This window comes from Taeniopygia guttata, chromosome 28, assembly GCF_048771995.1.
Source record: "Taeniopygia guttata chromosome 28, bTaeGut7.mat, whole genome shotgun sequence".
In the NCBI taxonomy this organism is placed as follows: Eukaryota; Metazoa; Chordata; class Aves; order Passeriformes; family Estrildidae; genus Taeniopygia; species Taeniopygia guttata.
The window spans coordinates 5,064,084-5,080,110 of NC_133053.1; the positions used below are offsets into that span (position 1 = coordinate 5,064,084).

At 41.6% G+C, this 16,027-nt stretch overlaps 1 protein-coding gene across 2 annotated transcripts in view; it reads left to right on the top strand.

Annotated features, from left to right (window-relative positions):
• Window positions 1-15,595, top strand: part of ELAVL1 (ELAV like RNA binding protein 1) — a 40,877-nt gene extending 25,282 nt beyond the window's left edge. The window contains exons 3-7 of one of the 2 annotated variants that reach the window (XM_030256985.4): window positions 2,493-2,596; window positions 3,381-3,534; window positions 6,601-6,826; window positions 12,847-12,960; window positions 14,025-15,595. In XM_030256985.4, the coding sequence (XP_030112845.2) occupies window positions 2,493-2,596; window positions 3,381-3,534; window positions 6,601-6,826; window positions 12,847-12,960; window positions 14,025-14,349 (923 nt within the window). In that variant the 3' untranslated portion in view covers window positions 14,350-15,595. The remainder of the gene's footprint in view (window positions 1-2,492; window positions 2,597-3,380; window positions 3,535-6,600; window positions 6,827-12,846; window positions 12,961-14,024) is intronic. The other variant, XM_002190940.7, reaches the window with a different exon arrangement.
• The last annotated feature ends 432 nt before the right edge of the window (window positions 15,596-16,027 follow it).

The following is a 16,027-nucleotide window of genomic DNA, read 5'->3' on the forward strand; positions in this document are numbered from 1 at the left end:
TGGGGCTTGGAGCACCATGGGATAGTGGAAAATGTCCTTGCCTGTGTCAGGGAGCAGAATAAAATTATCTCTAAGGTCCGTTCAAATCCAGACCATGCCGTGATCTACAATTCTATGCCTGCTGTGTTATCTGGGAACTTGTTGCAAGGGAAGGATACTCAGTGTTCTGAAGACAGCAGAATAAATTTATATGAGTGGCATCCTGCTCTTCTTCACCTGTCAGGAGCACAGTCCCTCGTTCCTCCCCAGTGCAGCATCCATGCAGGAAGTGAGAGTGCTGACTGCCAGGGCTCGCTGTGGGTCACACTTGGAGGGATTAACTTGTTTGGGGTATGTTTCTCTGGTCTTTAAGGCCTCATTTCCATAGTTTTTATTAGGACCTGGTTGTGTTCAGTAGTTTTCCGGAATATTCATGTTCATGTGACTTTTGGGACAGACTGAAAATATCTATAAAGCAGCTGTTGAGCTTCAGAGCGGGGCTGGACCTGTGAGGGATGTTGGATCTTTCCCATCCTTGCAAAAGTCATTGGCAACTGTCTACCTGGTATTTTTTCCCTTTTAAGCTTACTTTTGTTTTCTTAGTCTTGAGAAATAAGGTAGGCTCCAGATGCTCAACATTTTTTTAATTGTTCAATTACTCATTTTCTTAATCAGAGGTAAATAATCTCAGAAGGTAAGTGGTGGGAACCAACCATATTTGATCTCAGTTTTATTAGTTTTATTAGTCTCTTTGACTAACAAAATGAATGTTATAGAGGAATCACAAAAACCCTGCTGTGGGTACATGTTGGAAACATTGATCAGAATTTTGCGGATGCTGTCTGTAGGTCTCCAGAGGATGGAGTTAAATCCTCCTTGGTGGCACAGAGCGATGTGCCATTAGTTGTGTTCTGTGTCTGGTGTCACGAGAGGCTGATTTGGAGCTGGTTTAGTACCAGGTCTCTAAGGGAGCAGGATGTTGTTTCTGTGCAAGGCTTGAACACAGGGGATCTGGCTTCTCTAAGAGTTTTAGCAGATGGCAGAAATTACCTGTGAGTGTTTATAGAAAGGGTGTATTAGACAGCAGGCTCTGACATTGTCTGGGTTCAGCTGAGTTACTGCTGGATTAGGTTTCACAGGGAAGCAGCCAAAGGCAGAGGCTGTGCCAGGAGCTGATGCAGCTCTGCAGTCAGTCTGTTGGCATGAAAACACTGGGGGTTATCTGGGGCTTCCTTCTATTCCCTTCTGGATTTTACACTTGCAATCTTGATGTCTCAGCAGACTGGGCATCTTTTTTTCTGTATCTGAAGTTAATCTACAGTTCTCTTGCAGCCCCTTTCTTCATTTCCTTTGACATTCCTACCACAATACCATCATTGGACACCTGTGTCTGTATTTGGTATTCGGAAATGTCAGAAAAGCATAAGGAAACTTCCTTGTTGGCTAAGACCATTGCAGTGCCAAGCAGTATGATTAAAAAGAGCAATTTCACCATGGAATCCTGTACCATAACAATTAGCTTTGTCTTCTAGTGTCCTTAAGCCTAACAATATAACTTAATAACTTAAAAGTAGTGTATTGTTAGAGGAAAATAGCACATTTTCCTATGCATGCTTGCAATTTTCTTTAGAAAATCCCTCAGATCTGACAAAGAGAAGTTGGCTGAAAGAAGTGTGTCTTGGGTTGAATTGCAGCTTTTTTATTACTCTGAGACAGTCTTGAAAGTATTTTAGTTATTTTTAGGCCTACACTGATTAGAACCTGTAATTGTTGGAAATTGCAACCCACAATTATCTTAGTATGTATGTTATAATTGATAGTAGCAATAGTGGAGATTGGAGATAGAAGAACACGTAAGTATCCAAATAAATATACTTTTCAATAGATATTTTAGGGATTTTTTATTATTAATATCAAATTCTTCGTTTAAGAGTTAGGAGTAAACTTGAATAAAGTGACAGTACATTAATTGTCTGCCTTAAAGAGAATTTTTCACTCTTCACTTTGATGCTGTGTTTGTGTTACAGCTGCTTGTTAGCTGTATTAATGAAGAATTGGAAGCTTCTTTTTCCTTCTTGTCTCCAGGGGTGGAGTTTGGGATAGCCAAAGAAATCACAAGGGTCTTCATTTCATACCTGCCAGTTCATCCATTGACGTTTTCTCACTTTCTGCTCTCAATCCACAAGACTTTGCACTGATGAACTCGGTTAAGTCATTGCCTTTGTTCCACAGCCATGAAGTTTGCAAGACTCGTCAGAGCTGGTGTTTAGCCCTAATTTCTTGCTGTTAAAGGGTGCCCTGTCCAGTGCCTGCTGTCTGTGAAGGCAGAGGGATGTCCAGAGTAGAAATAAGAGACCCCCGAGTTACTGATGATGTGTGCCAGCCTTGGGAATCCTCCTTGGCTTACTGAAATATTTGCTGTGTGGATTATGTATATTGAGTTCACTTCTTGTTTGCAATTCCTTTAAATTATTTTTTTAGGATTAATTTTAAAAAAACGTTCTTCCCTTTAGGACACAGCTTAGGCTACGGCTTCGTGAACTACGTAACTGCAAAAGATGCTGAAAGAGCAATAAACACACTTAATGGTCTCAGACTTCAGTCAAAAACCATCAAGGTAGGAGCTCTTCAGTCGTCTGTGAAAACAGCATTGTAATAAACTTTATTCTGATGGTAAAGTTTGTGTGCTCCCAGCTCCAGCCTGCATAAATCTGTGAATTTTGAATAGATAGTGAAGTGTTTTGAAACAGCTTTGTATTTTAAGGTTCCGTTTCTTTATATTCCCACCATTTTTGCAGCAGTAGAGAGACCATTATAGATGGTTGCCAGGCTTTTTAACTCATGCACATCTTGGATGCTTCATAATATTTATTGTAAATATTGTTAGTGCACACTCCTTTCCTTATCCAAAACAACAGCCTCTGCTTTATGTGTAGGCTTCACTCCTGCTTGGGTGATCTATGCAGCTTTCTCCAGTAGCAGAAATTAGGACAGAAAACTACACTCATGCCATCTTTTTATGAAGATTTAGAAAAGATACTGGCAGGTCAAGTTCCTGATATGAGCTGTTGCAGGTCCAGTGGCTGAGTCAGAACTCGGGATTCTTTGAGTGGCAGAAGTGTTTGCTGGGAGCATTGGTATTGGTCTGTTGCTGTCTCCTTACAGCAGTGTTAATATAGTTGTTATCTCTTGGATAAGCCGAAAATGACTGGTGTTATGTAGGGACATGCCCTTTCTCCTGTTGTTTGGTTGATTTTTCCCCTACTCTCTCCTGGTTCCAGTTTTTGAACTCCAGTAAAAATGCATGTGTTGGTAATGGGGGGGTTAATTAAATTGGCTCATGACAATAAATTAATCTTCCCTGTTAATCCCCTAAACATGTATTTTTATTTGTTTTAAAGGTTTCCTATGCCCGCCCAAGTTCTGAAGTTATCAAGGATGCTAATTTATATATCAGTGGCTTGCCCCGGTCAATGACACAGAAGGATGTAGAAGATATGTTTTCCCGTTTTGGGCGCATCATCAACTCACGTGTGCTCGTGGATCAAACCACAGGTGAGTTCTGGGAGCTTGGCTTCGGAAAGCTGGAGTGTACAGCATGTGTGTGGTATTTTCTGAGACTGGCAGTACCTAAACTTCTGTAAATTAGACTTCCACAAGCTAACCAGGACACCTGCTGTCAACCAGCGATAGAATTTTAACAGGATATCCATGTTCAGTGATTTTTTTTTTTTAAACACAGAATGGCAAACTGTCTTTTTGCCAGTGTACAGCACAAACCTCATATTAAAATAGGATTATTGTCATTTTTATCAGCTACTGATTTGCCAGATCTACTTTCTTGCTCTGACACTTGCTGGCACTGCAATGCACTGTTTCTGGGCCATGTGTGTCACCTGGAGCGCTGGCCTTACCTTGACTTTACACACGTGCAGCTCTTAACCACTGGTCAATTCCAGGCCATAGTTACAGATTTAAAGCAGAACAAAAATATGTTTTGTTTTTTTTACCAGTCTGGAACTCACTTAATTTTCCCATATTTTAAACCATGTGAGATGTCTTACAGACCTCTGTGGTTACTGCTAAGCAAAGGAATTAATTTCATACACTTAGTAATGCCCTGAAAGTTCTAAATGTATTTTGTGTATTAAAAAAAAAGGAAAAAAAGAGAAAAAAAAAAAGAGGAGAAGTTACTTAGTTAGGCACTTGGCTCAGGGGAGACCAAAGTTAAGGGTTTTTTTGTGATGGCAGTTCTGACTCTGTTACAGTGTGTTTTCAGAGTTTTTAAGTTCTTACGCCATTATTTCAGACAGTATAACTCTCTGGCTTATCCTGTTACCCAGCTGTTCTGTGGTTTCACTGGTAGCCCATATGTCATGTATTAATCTGGAGAGTGCTTTTACAAATACACTTTTTCATTGATTATGCATCTGGTGTATTGGAATAGAAGACAATCTAATTCTAGCAGCTCCACATTTAACATTTATAACTGGGATGTACACATCACTTCAGAAGCAGCTTTTCTGCTCTGTGAGGAATCTGCTGTAGTTAGGAGTGGGTCACCAGCAGCTCCTGGTGGGCTCAGTCTGAGTGCAGGCTGAGGTCTGCAGGGCTGTGTCCCCATCAGAGCCAGCTCCTGGTCCAGGCACCACTTGCAGATGTTTGGTCAGATGGTGCTGCAAATGTGACTGTGCATCAGAGAAACCTGAGGTGACTTGGTGAGATCTGGGGACTGACATGGCAGATGCTCCATGGCTGAGTGAGGAAAATCCCATCCTGCCTGGAGAAAATGATTTGTTTTGCCCAGTTCTGATACCTGCATGGTCCTGTCCCTAGAGCTGGTTATCTAGGATGCAGCTGTAATGAGAGGCGAGAAAAAGACTTGTGGAGCACAGCAAACTTAGTAATGCAAGTCTCAAAACTAGTCATCTGTCTCTGGCAGTCCATGGGGTCTGGAGAGCATCTGGATTTTACAGAGCTGTAAGATGAGATGACAGAAGTCATACAAATAAAATCTCCCCAAGAATAATACGGTTTTCATGTGTGTGCTGAGGCCTGATGCTGTGTAATTCAGCTCAGAACACACCACCTGCTTTCCCATAGCCTTAATAATGCATTGATGGAAGAGTGGGTTCTGTTACATCTCACAGTTAATGCTTGCAGAGCCGGGCTTCCCATCCCACCAGGAATGTAGCTATGCCTTGGCTTTAAGACTGCATTCCATAGCTTGATCTGATCCCACTTAAGGCACGTTTTAATTTGTATTTAGCTGTACCTTCTCACAGAGGTGGTACTCCAGCTTTTGAAAATTATTCTGTTTAAAAATACACTTTCTAAAATATTTACATTTTAAATGAATGCTTTGAGAAGCACTAGGATGAGCAGCATGAAAGTGGAGGAGTCACAGTAAGCTGAGCTCTAGGATAGGCCTTGCTGAGTTCTGAATGATGCTGCTACCCTGGGCCTTCCCAGGGTGGACCATTCCCTTCCCCCTGGCACGGAGGCTGATCTCAGTGGTACCTGAGCACACAGTGCTGTCAGCTCTGCTCTGGTGAGCCCATGTGTTGTTATTTACCAAAATGCAAGCACACCTTATTTGCTTCAGGCCCAGGCCTTCACATATTGCATTTCCTTCTGTGAAACGGACAAAAAAGATTCTCAACTGTTACCAACAGCCTTGTGGTTTATAAGCTTAGCTTTGTATCTGGCTTTGAAGATGGTCCTGGTTGGATCTGAAGAAAACAAAGTATCTGATATGTCCCTTTCTGAAACAGAGAAACATTTAGTCTGACCACAATACCTCCTTTGGAATATTTAAACTAAATGTGCCCTTTTAGCTTCACTTTGATAAACTGTGTTTTCAGCCTATGGTCAAATCACAGATGAGAAACAAGGGGAGGAGAGGAGAGCTCACAAGGCATCACTTGTACCTCAGTCAGAAGGAAACAGCATCCAAGGGATGGGCCTAGGAAAAAAGTACACAAATTTTTAACAGCTGTGATATTGGTTCAGTACAGCTACCAAGAGGTAATTCTTAATTGATTTTAATGACTAAAAATAATCTATGTGTCAGCTGGAAATAGCATATGTGGTGCAGGTGAAATTCTGATCTCCATTAAAAAAAGGTGGAAGTCCTTTATTATAGTCAGATATTTGTTCCCTCATCTCTGAACCTGAGTGTGTTCCAAGTATGGAAAAATGAAAACATTTGCAAAAATTCTGTGATTGCGGATTCTCTTTAGTGATTAAGTAATTGAAACTTAAGAGGTTTGGGTTTGTTTTTAACATCTGGAGTTAATTTTGGTTTTTTTACTTAATTTAAAATGTTGAGTTTTTTGTGAATGGAAATGTCAGTTGGTGATGAATATCATAGAATATTTTTTTAAGTATTTAGTCACTGTGGTTGTTATAGCTGAAATGAGTATGCTAATTTGTCTTTGGTTTCTTAATTTTGTATTTTGTCCTCCAGCTGCTGAAGAAATATAAATGTAGAGAACTTGAAAGCTGTGACCATAGAAATACTGAACTTTTTTGGATTTTGTTTTCAAAGTTATTTTAAGTTTATCCTGAACTTCAATTTTTTTGTTTGTTTGTTTGTTTGTTTATTGGTTTGGTTACAAGGTTTGTCCAGAGGGGTCGCATTTATCCGGTTTGACAAAAGGTCAGAAGCAGAAGAGGCAATTACAAATTTCAATGGTCACAAACCCCCAGGTTCATCCGAGCCCATTACAGTGAAGTTTGCAGCCAACCCTAACCAGAACAAAAATGTGGCACTGTTGTCGCAGCTGTGTCATTCACCAGCTAGACGGTTTGGAGGGCCAGTGCATCACCAGGCACAGAGATTCAGGTAGGTTAGGAAGAATAAATGCATTTAAGGCTGTGCTCCTGTTCCCATGGTTGTGTGGGGAGCTGTGCCCCCGCAGCTGGGCAGTGATCCTTCATTGCAGCGTGTGTGAATGAATACATAGTGCACTATGTGTCCTCAGTGTTATGTAAAGAAACTGTTGCATTAAAATATGATTAAAGAAAAATCTTACTTGTAAAATTTATATTGAAGTTAGTATGTAAAGGTACCTGCACTCTTGGTGTCTCTTTCCACTACTGGGTTACAGTGAGGGGACAGCAGCAGCAGGTTCCAGGTGCGTGTTGGTAGGTGCCTGTCTCAACAGATCCCCATTCTGTGGTCTATATATCTGAACACAGATAGAATTTGGCAACTTAATTAAAGCTCTGAATGGTTGGTTCCAGCAGGGAGATGTTACAATAAGAGAGGAAAACATTATTTATGACAAGGAGGTTCTGTGGGTTTCCTGCCTGCATTACAGCCTGTGCAGGATTCTTCCCTCGAGGCCTCATGAGTTTACTGATGAGAATATTGAGCAGTTGCAGCTTCCTGTCTGCTTCCAGGGCTATGGAAGACACTGTGCTTTGCCATAGAAAATTCCTTTGGTTGCTCTGAATATGAATTGCTTGAATTGGAAGTGCCTTGGCTGTTCATGGAGGAAACTGATGGTTGGAGGGTGCTCTGGAAAATACAATATATTGACTGTCTTGCAGAGAAGCAATAGGCTTTGAGATGATACATATTTCTGAGAGTAATGGTTCCCTGTTGAGAATTTACTCTGGGGTTTTTTTGGTTTTTTTTTTTTTCTCCTCCTGTGAGGGATCCAATGAGCTCAGTAAAATTGGACTAAAATCTCAGCCACCTTTTAGCTGTGCTGCTCTTCCAGTGTTGCTGTCTCTTGTCCACAGTACTGTAGCTCAGCATTTTGAGCACAGCTCTGTGTAATGAGTCTCCAGAGAAAATTCATACTTTGTAGTCAGTTGTGGTTTTATACTGAGAGTGGTCGAACAGTTTGCCCAAGGAGGCAGTGAAGTTTCTGTCCTTGGAGATGCTGAAACCTGGCTGAAATTGATACCAAAAAAGATTAATCTAATTTCTACTGTGCCGGTGTAGTTTTAGCATGGAACAGGGTGTGCAGGATCTGCTTTTTCAGCAAGGATGGTTGGAAGATAAGGAGAAGACATCTGGCTTAGGAATGCAGCCACAGCCAACACAAGGACTGAACATGGGAAATTAGGGAGACCGTTATGGTAATGAGCAAAATATGCACGTGGTGACTGTATATAAGCAACACGCCTGTAGAAGATCACATGTACACAAGGTGGAGTTACCCACTGTGCAACCAGGCCTGTAGTGAATAATGGATGCCCTTCTGAATGCTACATTGGTGTTAAGGAGTTTTATTTGACCAGTTTTTGGTGAGTTTTGGTGACAGGATGAACCTGAGGAACCTGCTCCAGGTGCCCTGCTTCAAGCAGAGGATTTCCAGAGGTTCCTGCCAGTATCAGTTGTTCTCCAGCTCTCTTCAGCTGTAGCCCAGGGAAGTCAGCTCAGGCAGCTCCTTGTTTCCCTGAAGCAGTCACCCAGATCTTCACACCAAACCTCCTGAGCCATGCTGAGCAATGAATTTCTGCATTGTTTGCATTTAGGTAAATTATTAAAAAATCAACACATCTGCCTTTTGTCTCAGCGAGGGCTTCAGTGTGTGTCTGGATCCTAGTAAAATCATTTTCATTCTTAACATTATTAATTTACATGGACATTTTCATCATCGTTCTTCCCCCTAAAATTTATGCCAGGATCAAAATGCATCAGAATAAGGAGCGCAAATAATATTCACATCCATAATTAAAAGACCAAATCCTTTTAATTCAATCCTGTAATGATCGCTCAGGAACAATAAAAACGATTAATGTATTTATATTAAGAGTTGCTGGTGAAACTAAATTTTAATAACCAGTTCATTATTCTCTTAATGTACCATTTAGAACAGCATCAATGTCAGTTGTGTGCATTTCATAGAATCACAGACTAGTTTGTGTTGGAAGGGACCTTAAAGCTCATCTTGTCCCACTCCTGCCTTGGGCAGGGACACCTTCCACTGTCCCAGGGTGCTCCAAGCCCTGTGCAACCTGGCCTGGAACACTGTCAGGGATGGGGCAGACACACCCAGTGTTTCATAGGCTTGGGAGGTCATAGTGGGGGTTAAGAGGAAGAAAATGTTTGGTTCCATGTCTCTGTTCCATCCCTGCTGCCCTGGGAGCTGTGTTCTGCTGGGTGTCTGTGTCTTTTGGGGTTCCACAGCCTGGCAGAGCTCGGAGTAGAGCAGCTGAGGTAAGGCTGTGCTTTCAGGAAGATGCTTTGGACACAAGAGCCCCCAGCTGACTTGCAGACACAAGCTCTTCATCTCTGCCTTGTCACAGACTTGTGAGAGCTCCAGCACTTCATAGCTCCCTTCCCTCCATCACTCATGCAGGCATGTCTGTACACACATGCACAGTGCTTACACCACGGAGTCATGGAATTATTAAGGTTGGAAAAGACATCCAATATCATCAAGTCCGTCCCACAAACCTTTGTATTTTTCTTCTCACCTTTAGCGTTAGCTGCAAGTTCCTTCTAGTGAGTCTGTCTTCCTTGAAGGATGCTGAACTGAAGGAATTGTGATTACTCATGCTGTGGTTAAGCTCAGGAACCTGAGTTTGGGCTGAGTCTTGTTTGTTTTGGTAGTGAACCAGGCATGATGAATGGATAAGCCGCTTCCCCAGAGCCTGCAGTCTGTAAAAATTAAAGTTGTGATTTCTGCTCCACAGAGGTTGAATACGTAACCTGATATTTTGATTACATTTCATTTAATTTCATCATAATCCCTGTAAATCCAGGATTAAGCCTTTAGTATCTAATTTGTAATTATTAATTTCCTACAGATATTTCTCCAACCCTTTGTTTAATGTTCTTTTAATCCTTTTGAGTTCCTGTGGTGCTTGTGGCACACATCAGGAGCTGGTCTTAGTGCTGTGTCCCACTGGATTCCTGGGCTAATTCAAAGACCCAGGCTCTCAGCTTCCATCCAGAGGGAATGATGCCACAGCATGGGGTTGTATCTGGAGGACAGATAAAACATCTGGGGCAGGGGTTTCTTTAGAGTATAAGATTTGTTTACTTAAAGAAAATAGCAGATGTCCAGGTGCTGAACTGTGATGAAATGGAGGAGTTTAGCTCCTGAAGCATGAGGAGGCTGCTCAGGGCCTCTGGAAGTCCTGTGCTTTTGAGCTTTATAGTAGAGCAACATTCTTTCAAACCTCAGCTATTGCCAGTTTAGCTGATATTGCTTTCAGACTTGCACAGGGTTGGAGCCAGGTCCCAGTTCCTTTAATGGGCATAACTACCAGTATCAGCCCGTGAGTTCTGCCCTGAATGCCTGAAGGGGAGCCATTTCTGATAGTTCTTTGGTGCAAGGGGAAATGCAGTAAGTCTGTTTAACACTGTCAGTAATACGGTTGCTCAGACAGCTCCTGTACACCTGCTTGGTTTCACACCAGTGAAATTATTTAAATTTTCAGTTTTTATACCAATTTGTCATTTGGATGCAAGCTGTGTGTATTGAGTAAAAACCATTTCATTCAGAGTAGTATTTCATCAGAGTTCTGGAAGAATATGGGAGTGAAACCCCAGTTGCTTCTGTTCTTCCTTACGTGGTTGTTTGACCCAACACCCTGACTTTTTTCAGGCTTGGAGCTTGTGTCACTGAGTTCTCAACAAGACTTGTATTGGCCACAGCAGATCTCTTCTGTCTTTAACAAAGACAGCAGAAGGACATTGTCAGTGTAGCTGAGCTCCTGCTCTTCGTGGAGCTACTAAAAAATAAAAAGCTGCCAAGCTCAAGTGCAATGGCAACACAAGCTGGTATTAAAAATTAAAACTAATGTTCCTGCTTATTGGCATCCCACCTGAGGTGCTGCTGTATGGAAGTGTCCTCAGAGTGCAGGGAAAAGAGTTCAGCAAAACCAGCAAAAAGCTGTGTTAGGGGAGGTTTAAGTTGGTTTTTAGGGAAAGGTTCTTCCCCCCGAGGGTGCTGGCACTGCCCAGGCTCCCCAGGGAATGGTCCCGGCCCCGAGGCTGCCAGAGCTGCAGGAGCGTTTGGACAGCGCTCTCAGGGCTGCTCAGGGTGGGGCTGTTGGGGGGTCTGGGCAGGGACAGGGGCTGGATTTGATCCCTGAGGGTCCCTTTCAGCTGAGGAGTTTCTGTGGTTGTATGAAAAGAATTTTTAGGATTGTGTAGACCTTAAAAGAAACTGCTTTCATTTAGGAGTGTCATTTCTGAGATTACATCCTCCAGTGAGTTAAACTAATCTCAGGATCTGTTAAATGAAGCAGTCTGTTAATGGCAGAGGGAGCAAAAGGTCATTAATAGAAACGTGAAATTTATAAAGTAAAAAAAAGTTATGATGGAAAATACACTGTTGTTGATACCTAATGCCCCAAGATGTTGGCATATTAGGTTAGCATGGCTTGAAAGAACCATCCACGAATAACACTGGCTGCAGACTCTTTGGGAGGGTTGAAAAAGCAATGTGGAGGAGACAGTATAAAAATAATTTCAACAGAAATGAGGACATCAGCTGTAAGTGAGATAGTTCAAGTTACAATATTAAAGGAATTTTAAAACCACTTTCTCTGAAACATCCTGGATCTCAGTTGGCCTTTATGTTTGCCATAGTAGGACATTCTTTTAAACATCCTTAATAAGTATAACTTCCTAAAGGTCATCTTAAATTGGTATGGCCACAAAATCTGTCCTGGTAGGACAGAGAGCTGTGTGTCAGCTGCTCCGGCCCTGCTCATGCAGGCTGTTACCCTGAGCTGAGTGAGAGATCTGGGGTCCCTCTTGTGCAGAGTGAGAACAGAGATTCATCAGATTGGCTGAATAATATCTCCTACAGGTTTCTTTTTAAATTACTTTTCTAATAGTTTAGGGCACTTTTTTGGTTTTACTATGTTTTGTTTGGTTTGGGTATTTTAATAAGCCTTTAACATTTTTGTGAGTCAAAGCAGGAAGAGAGGACAATCTGTTTGAAGATAAGTGTATCCAAAGAGCAGAGGTACTTGCTATTTAAATTATTTTGTCTGTAACAAGCATTTAGGTTTGTTGTTTTCTTGCATTTAACACCAGTTGCTCTTCTACAACTGATTGCAGCACTTGATATGGTGTTACCTGGGCTCCTGGGCAGAGCCTGAGCCTTTGGAGCAGGCAGAGGCAGAGCTATACTGACTGCTGGAACCAACATCAGGCAATTCTGAGCTCAGTGGTTTGAGAAGGGATTCAGGACTGGTGATCTGTTGAGATGGAAGCTTGACAGATATTAAGATAAATTCATCCTACCAGATTATTACTCACTTGGAAAGAAGCTACAGAACTGAAGGTGTCTGTCAGAACAAGTAAGTGTATCAAGCATGCAAGCACAGGAGCGTTTTTATACAAAGCCAAAAGAAATACCAGATGTGTCACCTCTTCATCAGATCACATGGGTTGGTATGTCTCATTCACCTTGTGGTACTTCTAACTGCTTTTTCAGTTTGGCTGTAGTACAAGGCTTCCCAAAGTTGTTTTTTCATGGGGCTGGCTGTCAGTGAGTTGCTGCAGCTCAGGAGTGTCCCACTGTGCTCTGGGAGCCCCTGGCCTGCGGAGCAGCAGTGAGGGAGGGATGGAGCAGCACTTGTTCTGGGGACAGGACAGTCCAGGAGCTCAGGTGTCCAAGGCAGTGAGCTCTGAGCACCAGAGAGCCTGGGGGAGATGAACACTGAGTGGTTCTTGTGTGTGAGTGCACTCTGTGTGTGTGTGTGTGTGTGTGTGTGTGCACTGCCACCCCTCTGCTCCCCTCTCTCCCCATACTCCTTGAGCCCTCCCTCCTCGAGAAAGGCAGCAGCAGCTCCTTGGTGCAGGGCAAGAAAGAGTCAGAGGGGAAGCATTTGGCACTTACTGCAGCATTCACTGCCCAGACATCCCTTCCCTGTTTCCTCCAGGTCAGCAGAGAATCAGGATCTGCCACCGCCCTGCTCTTGGCAGAGAGCAGCTCATGTACCGCTTTTAAGGGGTTTGCAAATCACCAGTGGTACACCTCAATTTGGGAACCCCTGGTATAGTATCATTATATTTCTATGATCACATGACCTCATATTTTTAAATAATAAGTAAGCACAAGGGTTCAAAGTGAGTTTTTGACCTTAACTTCCACATTTCCTGGTCTTTGAGTGCTTAATTGTGCAATGCTAATATTGCACTAAAATATTCAGAAGCTTTGATTTTCTGGAGTGTAGGCCAGAAATAGAATAAAGGGGAATTAGAAATGTGGGTCATAGGGAAAAGAAATTAATACAAAACAAGACATAAAAAGGAGAAGAGTTTTGCTTTTTGTTATGCATGAATCCTGCTGAGGTATTGTGAAGGAGGCAGGATTCAGGAAGAGTGGGTAGGTGATTTTAAAAATCCAGTTCAGTAAAGTCTGATCTGAGTTTTCCTGGAAAAATTAATAAAACCATCCATACACACTGGAATAATAAAACTGCGCTGAGCCTGCTCATGTTGGGAGTGTTTGCCTGCACCTGCTGCCTTTGGGTGAAAAGGGAGTAGGTTTTGTTCTGTTTCACAAAAGAAGAAATTAATAAAATCTCTACTCCTAAGAACTCAGAACACTTATCTCCTGCCCCAGCAAACCCAAATAAACTCTTTGACTTAAGAGTTTCCCAACATGTTCTTTTAGAGGCAAGAAAAGGAGCATGGGTGGAAAAAAAAAAAAAATCTCCTTCAGTGAAATAAGTGGGAGATGCCTGGGGGTGTCTGGGGCCTCTGGAGAGGTGCTGCCCGTGCCCCTGAACTCAAGTAGTTCTGCAGCAATGCCCTGGACACTGAGCAGCCTGGCTGAGTTCAGACATCCATCCAGGTCCCCTGGGAAAGTGATCATGTAATCTTGCCTTGCCTGTTCCTTGCCTATTTCTAAGGATAGTTCCCTGTTGATAAATCAGTTGGAATACTTAACTTTTTTTTTTTTTCTGGCAGCTGTCAATTTGATTGTCAGTTTGAATGGGGAAACATTTATGTGGCGGTTTTGATGTGCCATGTATAAAATATTCATTCTCAGTTGCTTCCCATTCAAGTTAATTTGCTTAATTGAACATGAAATATTGTGCTTTTTATTTGCTAGGTTCTCTCCTATGGGTGTAGATCACATGAGTGGGCTTTCTGGTGTAAATGTTCCAGGAAACGCATCTTCTGGCTGGTGTATCTTCATCTACAACCTTGGTCAAGATGCTGATGAGGGAATCCTCTGGCAGATGTTTGGCCCCTTTGGTGCGGTTACCAATGTGAAAGTTATTCGAGATTTCAACACCAACAAGTGCAAAGGTTTTGGTTTTGTGACCATGACAAACTATGAAGAAGCTGCAATGGCCATAGCAAGTCTTAATGGCTACCGCCTGGGGGACAAAATCTTACAGGTTTCCTTCAAAACCAACAAGTCCCACAAATAACTTGCTCGTGCTTTTTGTATGGAATAGATAATGGAGTGACAGAAGTTGAAACATTTTTGTTAGTGTAAAACTCATTTTGCGCCAATTTTCACAAGTGTTTGTCTTAGTCTAAATGAGAAGTGAAAAGGTTTTATATTCTGGGATGCAACTGACATGTTCAAATGTTTGAAATCCCACAATGTTAGACCAATTTTAAGTTCCTTTAAGTTATTTCATTTAAAACATGTTAAAAATCCCCTGAAATCTTAAGTAGATTGCATTAACTAGACCCTCTGGATGGTGGTAAAATTGAAGCATGCTTTCACTGATGAGACTAACATTTGTTTCATTGAATGTTGTCTGCAAAAACTGGAATTTTCTGAAAAAATATCAGGCTGAATTAATTGATTTTCTTTGGTTTTATGTTGTTCTTCCTACCCATCCCCCTCTCCTTTTGTTCCCCCTCAGTTTCAGTAGTATGGAAGAAAAGTTGAGAAATACTAATGTTTTAGTTGACAGTAAATTGTTTGATAAATTAATATTCATTACTCTGTGTCTAGTTGAGGATCAGCTTTTAAAAGTCAAGGTCTTGTAAGTAGTAGCATGCCAGCCTAACTTTAACACCATTGAGGAGGTAAGTTGCACACTGAGCAGTGGCCAAGCTGTCCAATTCACAGGTTTTAGAAACGTGACTTTTAAAGCCCACTTTGAGAGGAATGGACCAAAGAGTTTCAAAGAAACTCCGGGAAGATTTCAGAGTCAAAATGAAACTCAAAAAAAGCAAGTGTGAATATATGTTGCTACCTTATCAGACTGAATCTATTCTGTCCAAATATTTAATGCATGGTGCACTACTTACATTATAATACAGCAAGATACTCACTCATCGTCCAAGATCATTGTAGTTGGAATTCCTTTGGCAGTTCTATTTTGTAAAGAAAAACCAGTTATAAACATTTGAGCATTGTATTTCTCGCATCCCTTCTAATGAGTGCTAGTTTTTCTATTTTAATAGGATTTTGTTTTGACAACTAGCTTTACTTACTGAACACTCAGCAGAAAAGTACTTACAACTTGCAAGTTAGATATTAAACAAAAAACCCCTTTGATTTGTAGATTTAAAGATTTAATCCCCCAGGTTTTCTGCAGACTGCCTTGAAACTTTGAGTTGTTCTGTTTCTGTTAATTTTCTTTTGCTTTTTTGTGTTTTTTGTTTGTTTTTACTTTTGCATTTAAGAACATTAAATTTGATTTTGTTTTGCTCAAATTTTGTTTTGTTTTTTATTTTCTGTTCTTTTTTTTGCTAAGTATTGCACAAAGTGTCCAGCTTTCAGAGTGCTGTTTAAGGAACTGTAGCTACGCTTTAAGAGAATTTTAATTTACTGCTTTGACAGATGAGTAGAAGAAAAAGAGTTTTGAAACAAGCACCACAATAAATCTGTCACATAGAAATGAGTGTCACAGACTGATGTAACCCTCAGGTGTGCTTCCGTAGGCAACTGGGAAGGCTGATGCTGCCTGTACAGGTGTGTGAGTTGCTATGCACAACTAGAGACTTGGCTCTGGTGTTTATGTAGGTAGAGCAGGTGTGGAAATGAAGTCTGTGACAGTTGAATGCAGTGTCTCCGTGTTTTGCCTGAATCTCTACCAGCCCCAGAGTTCATTTCCAAACTCGAGAGGCCAGTCCATGCTGCCTGCT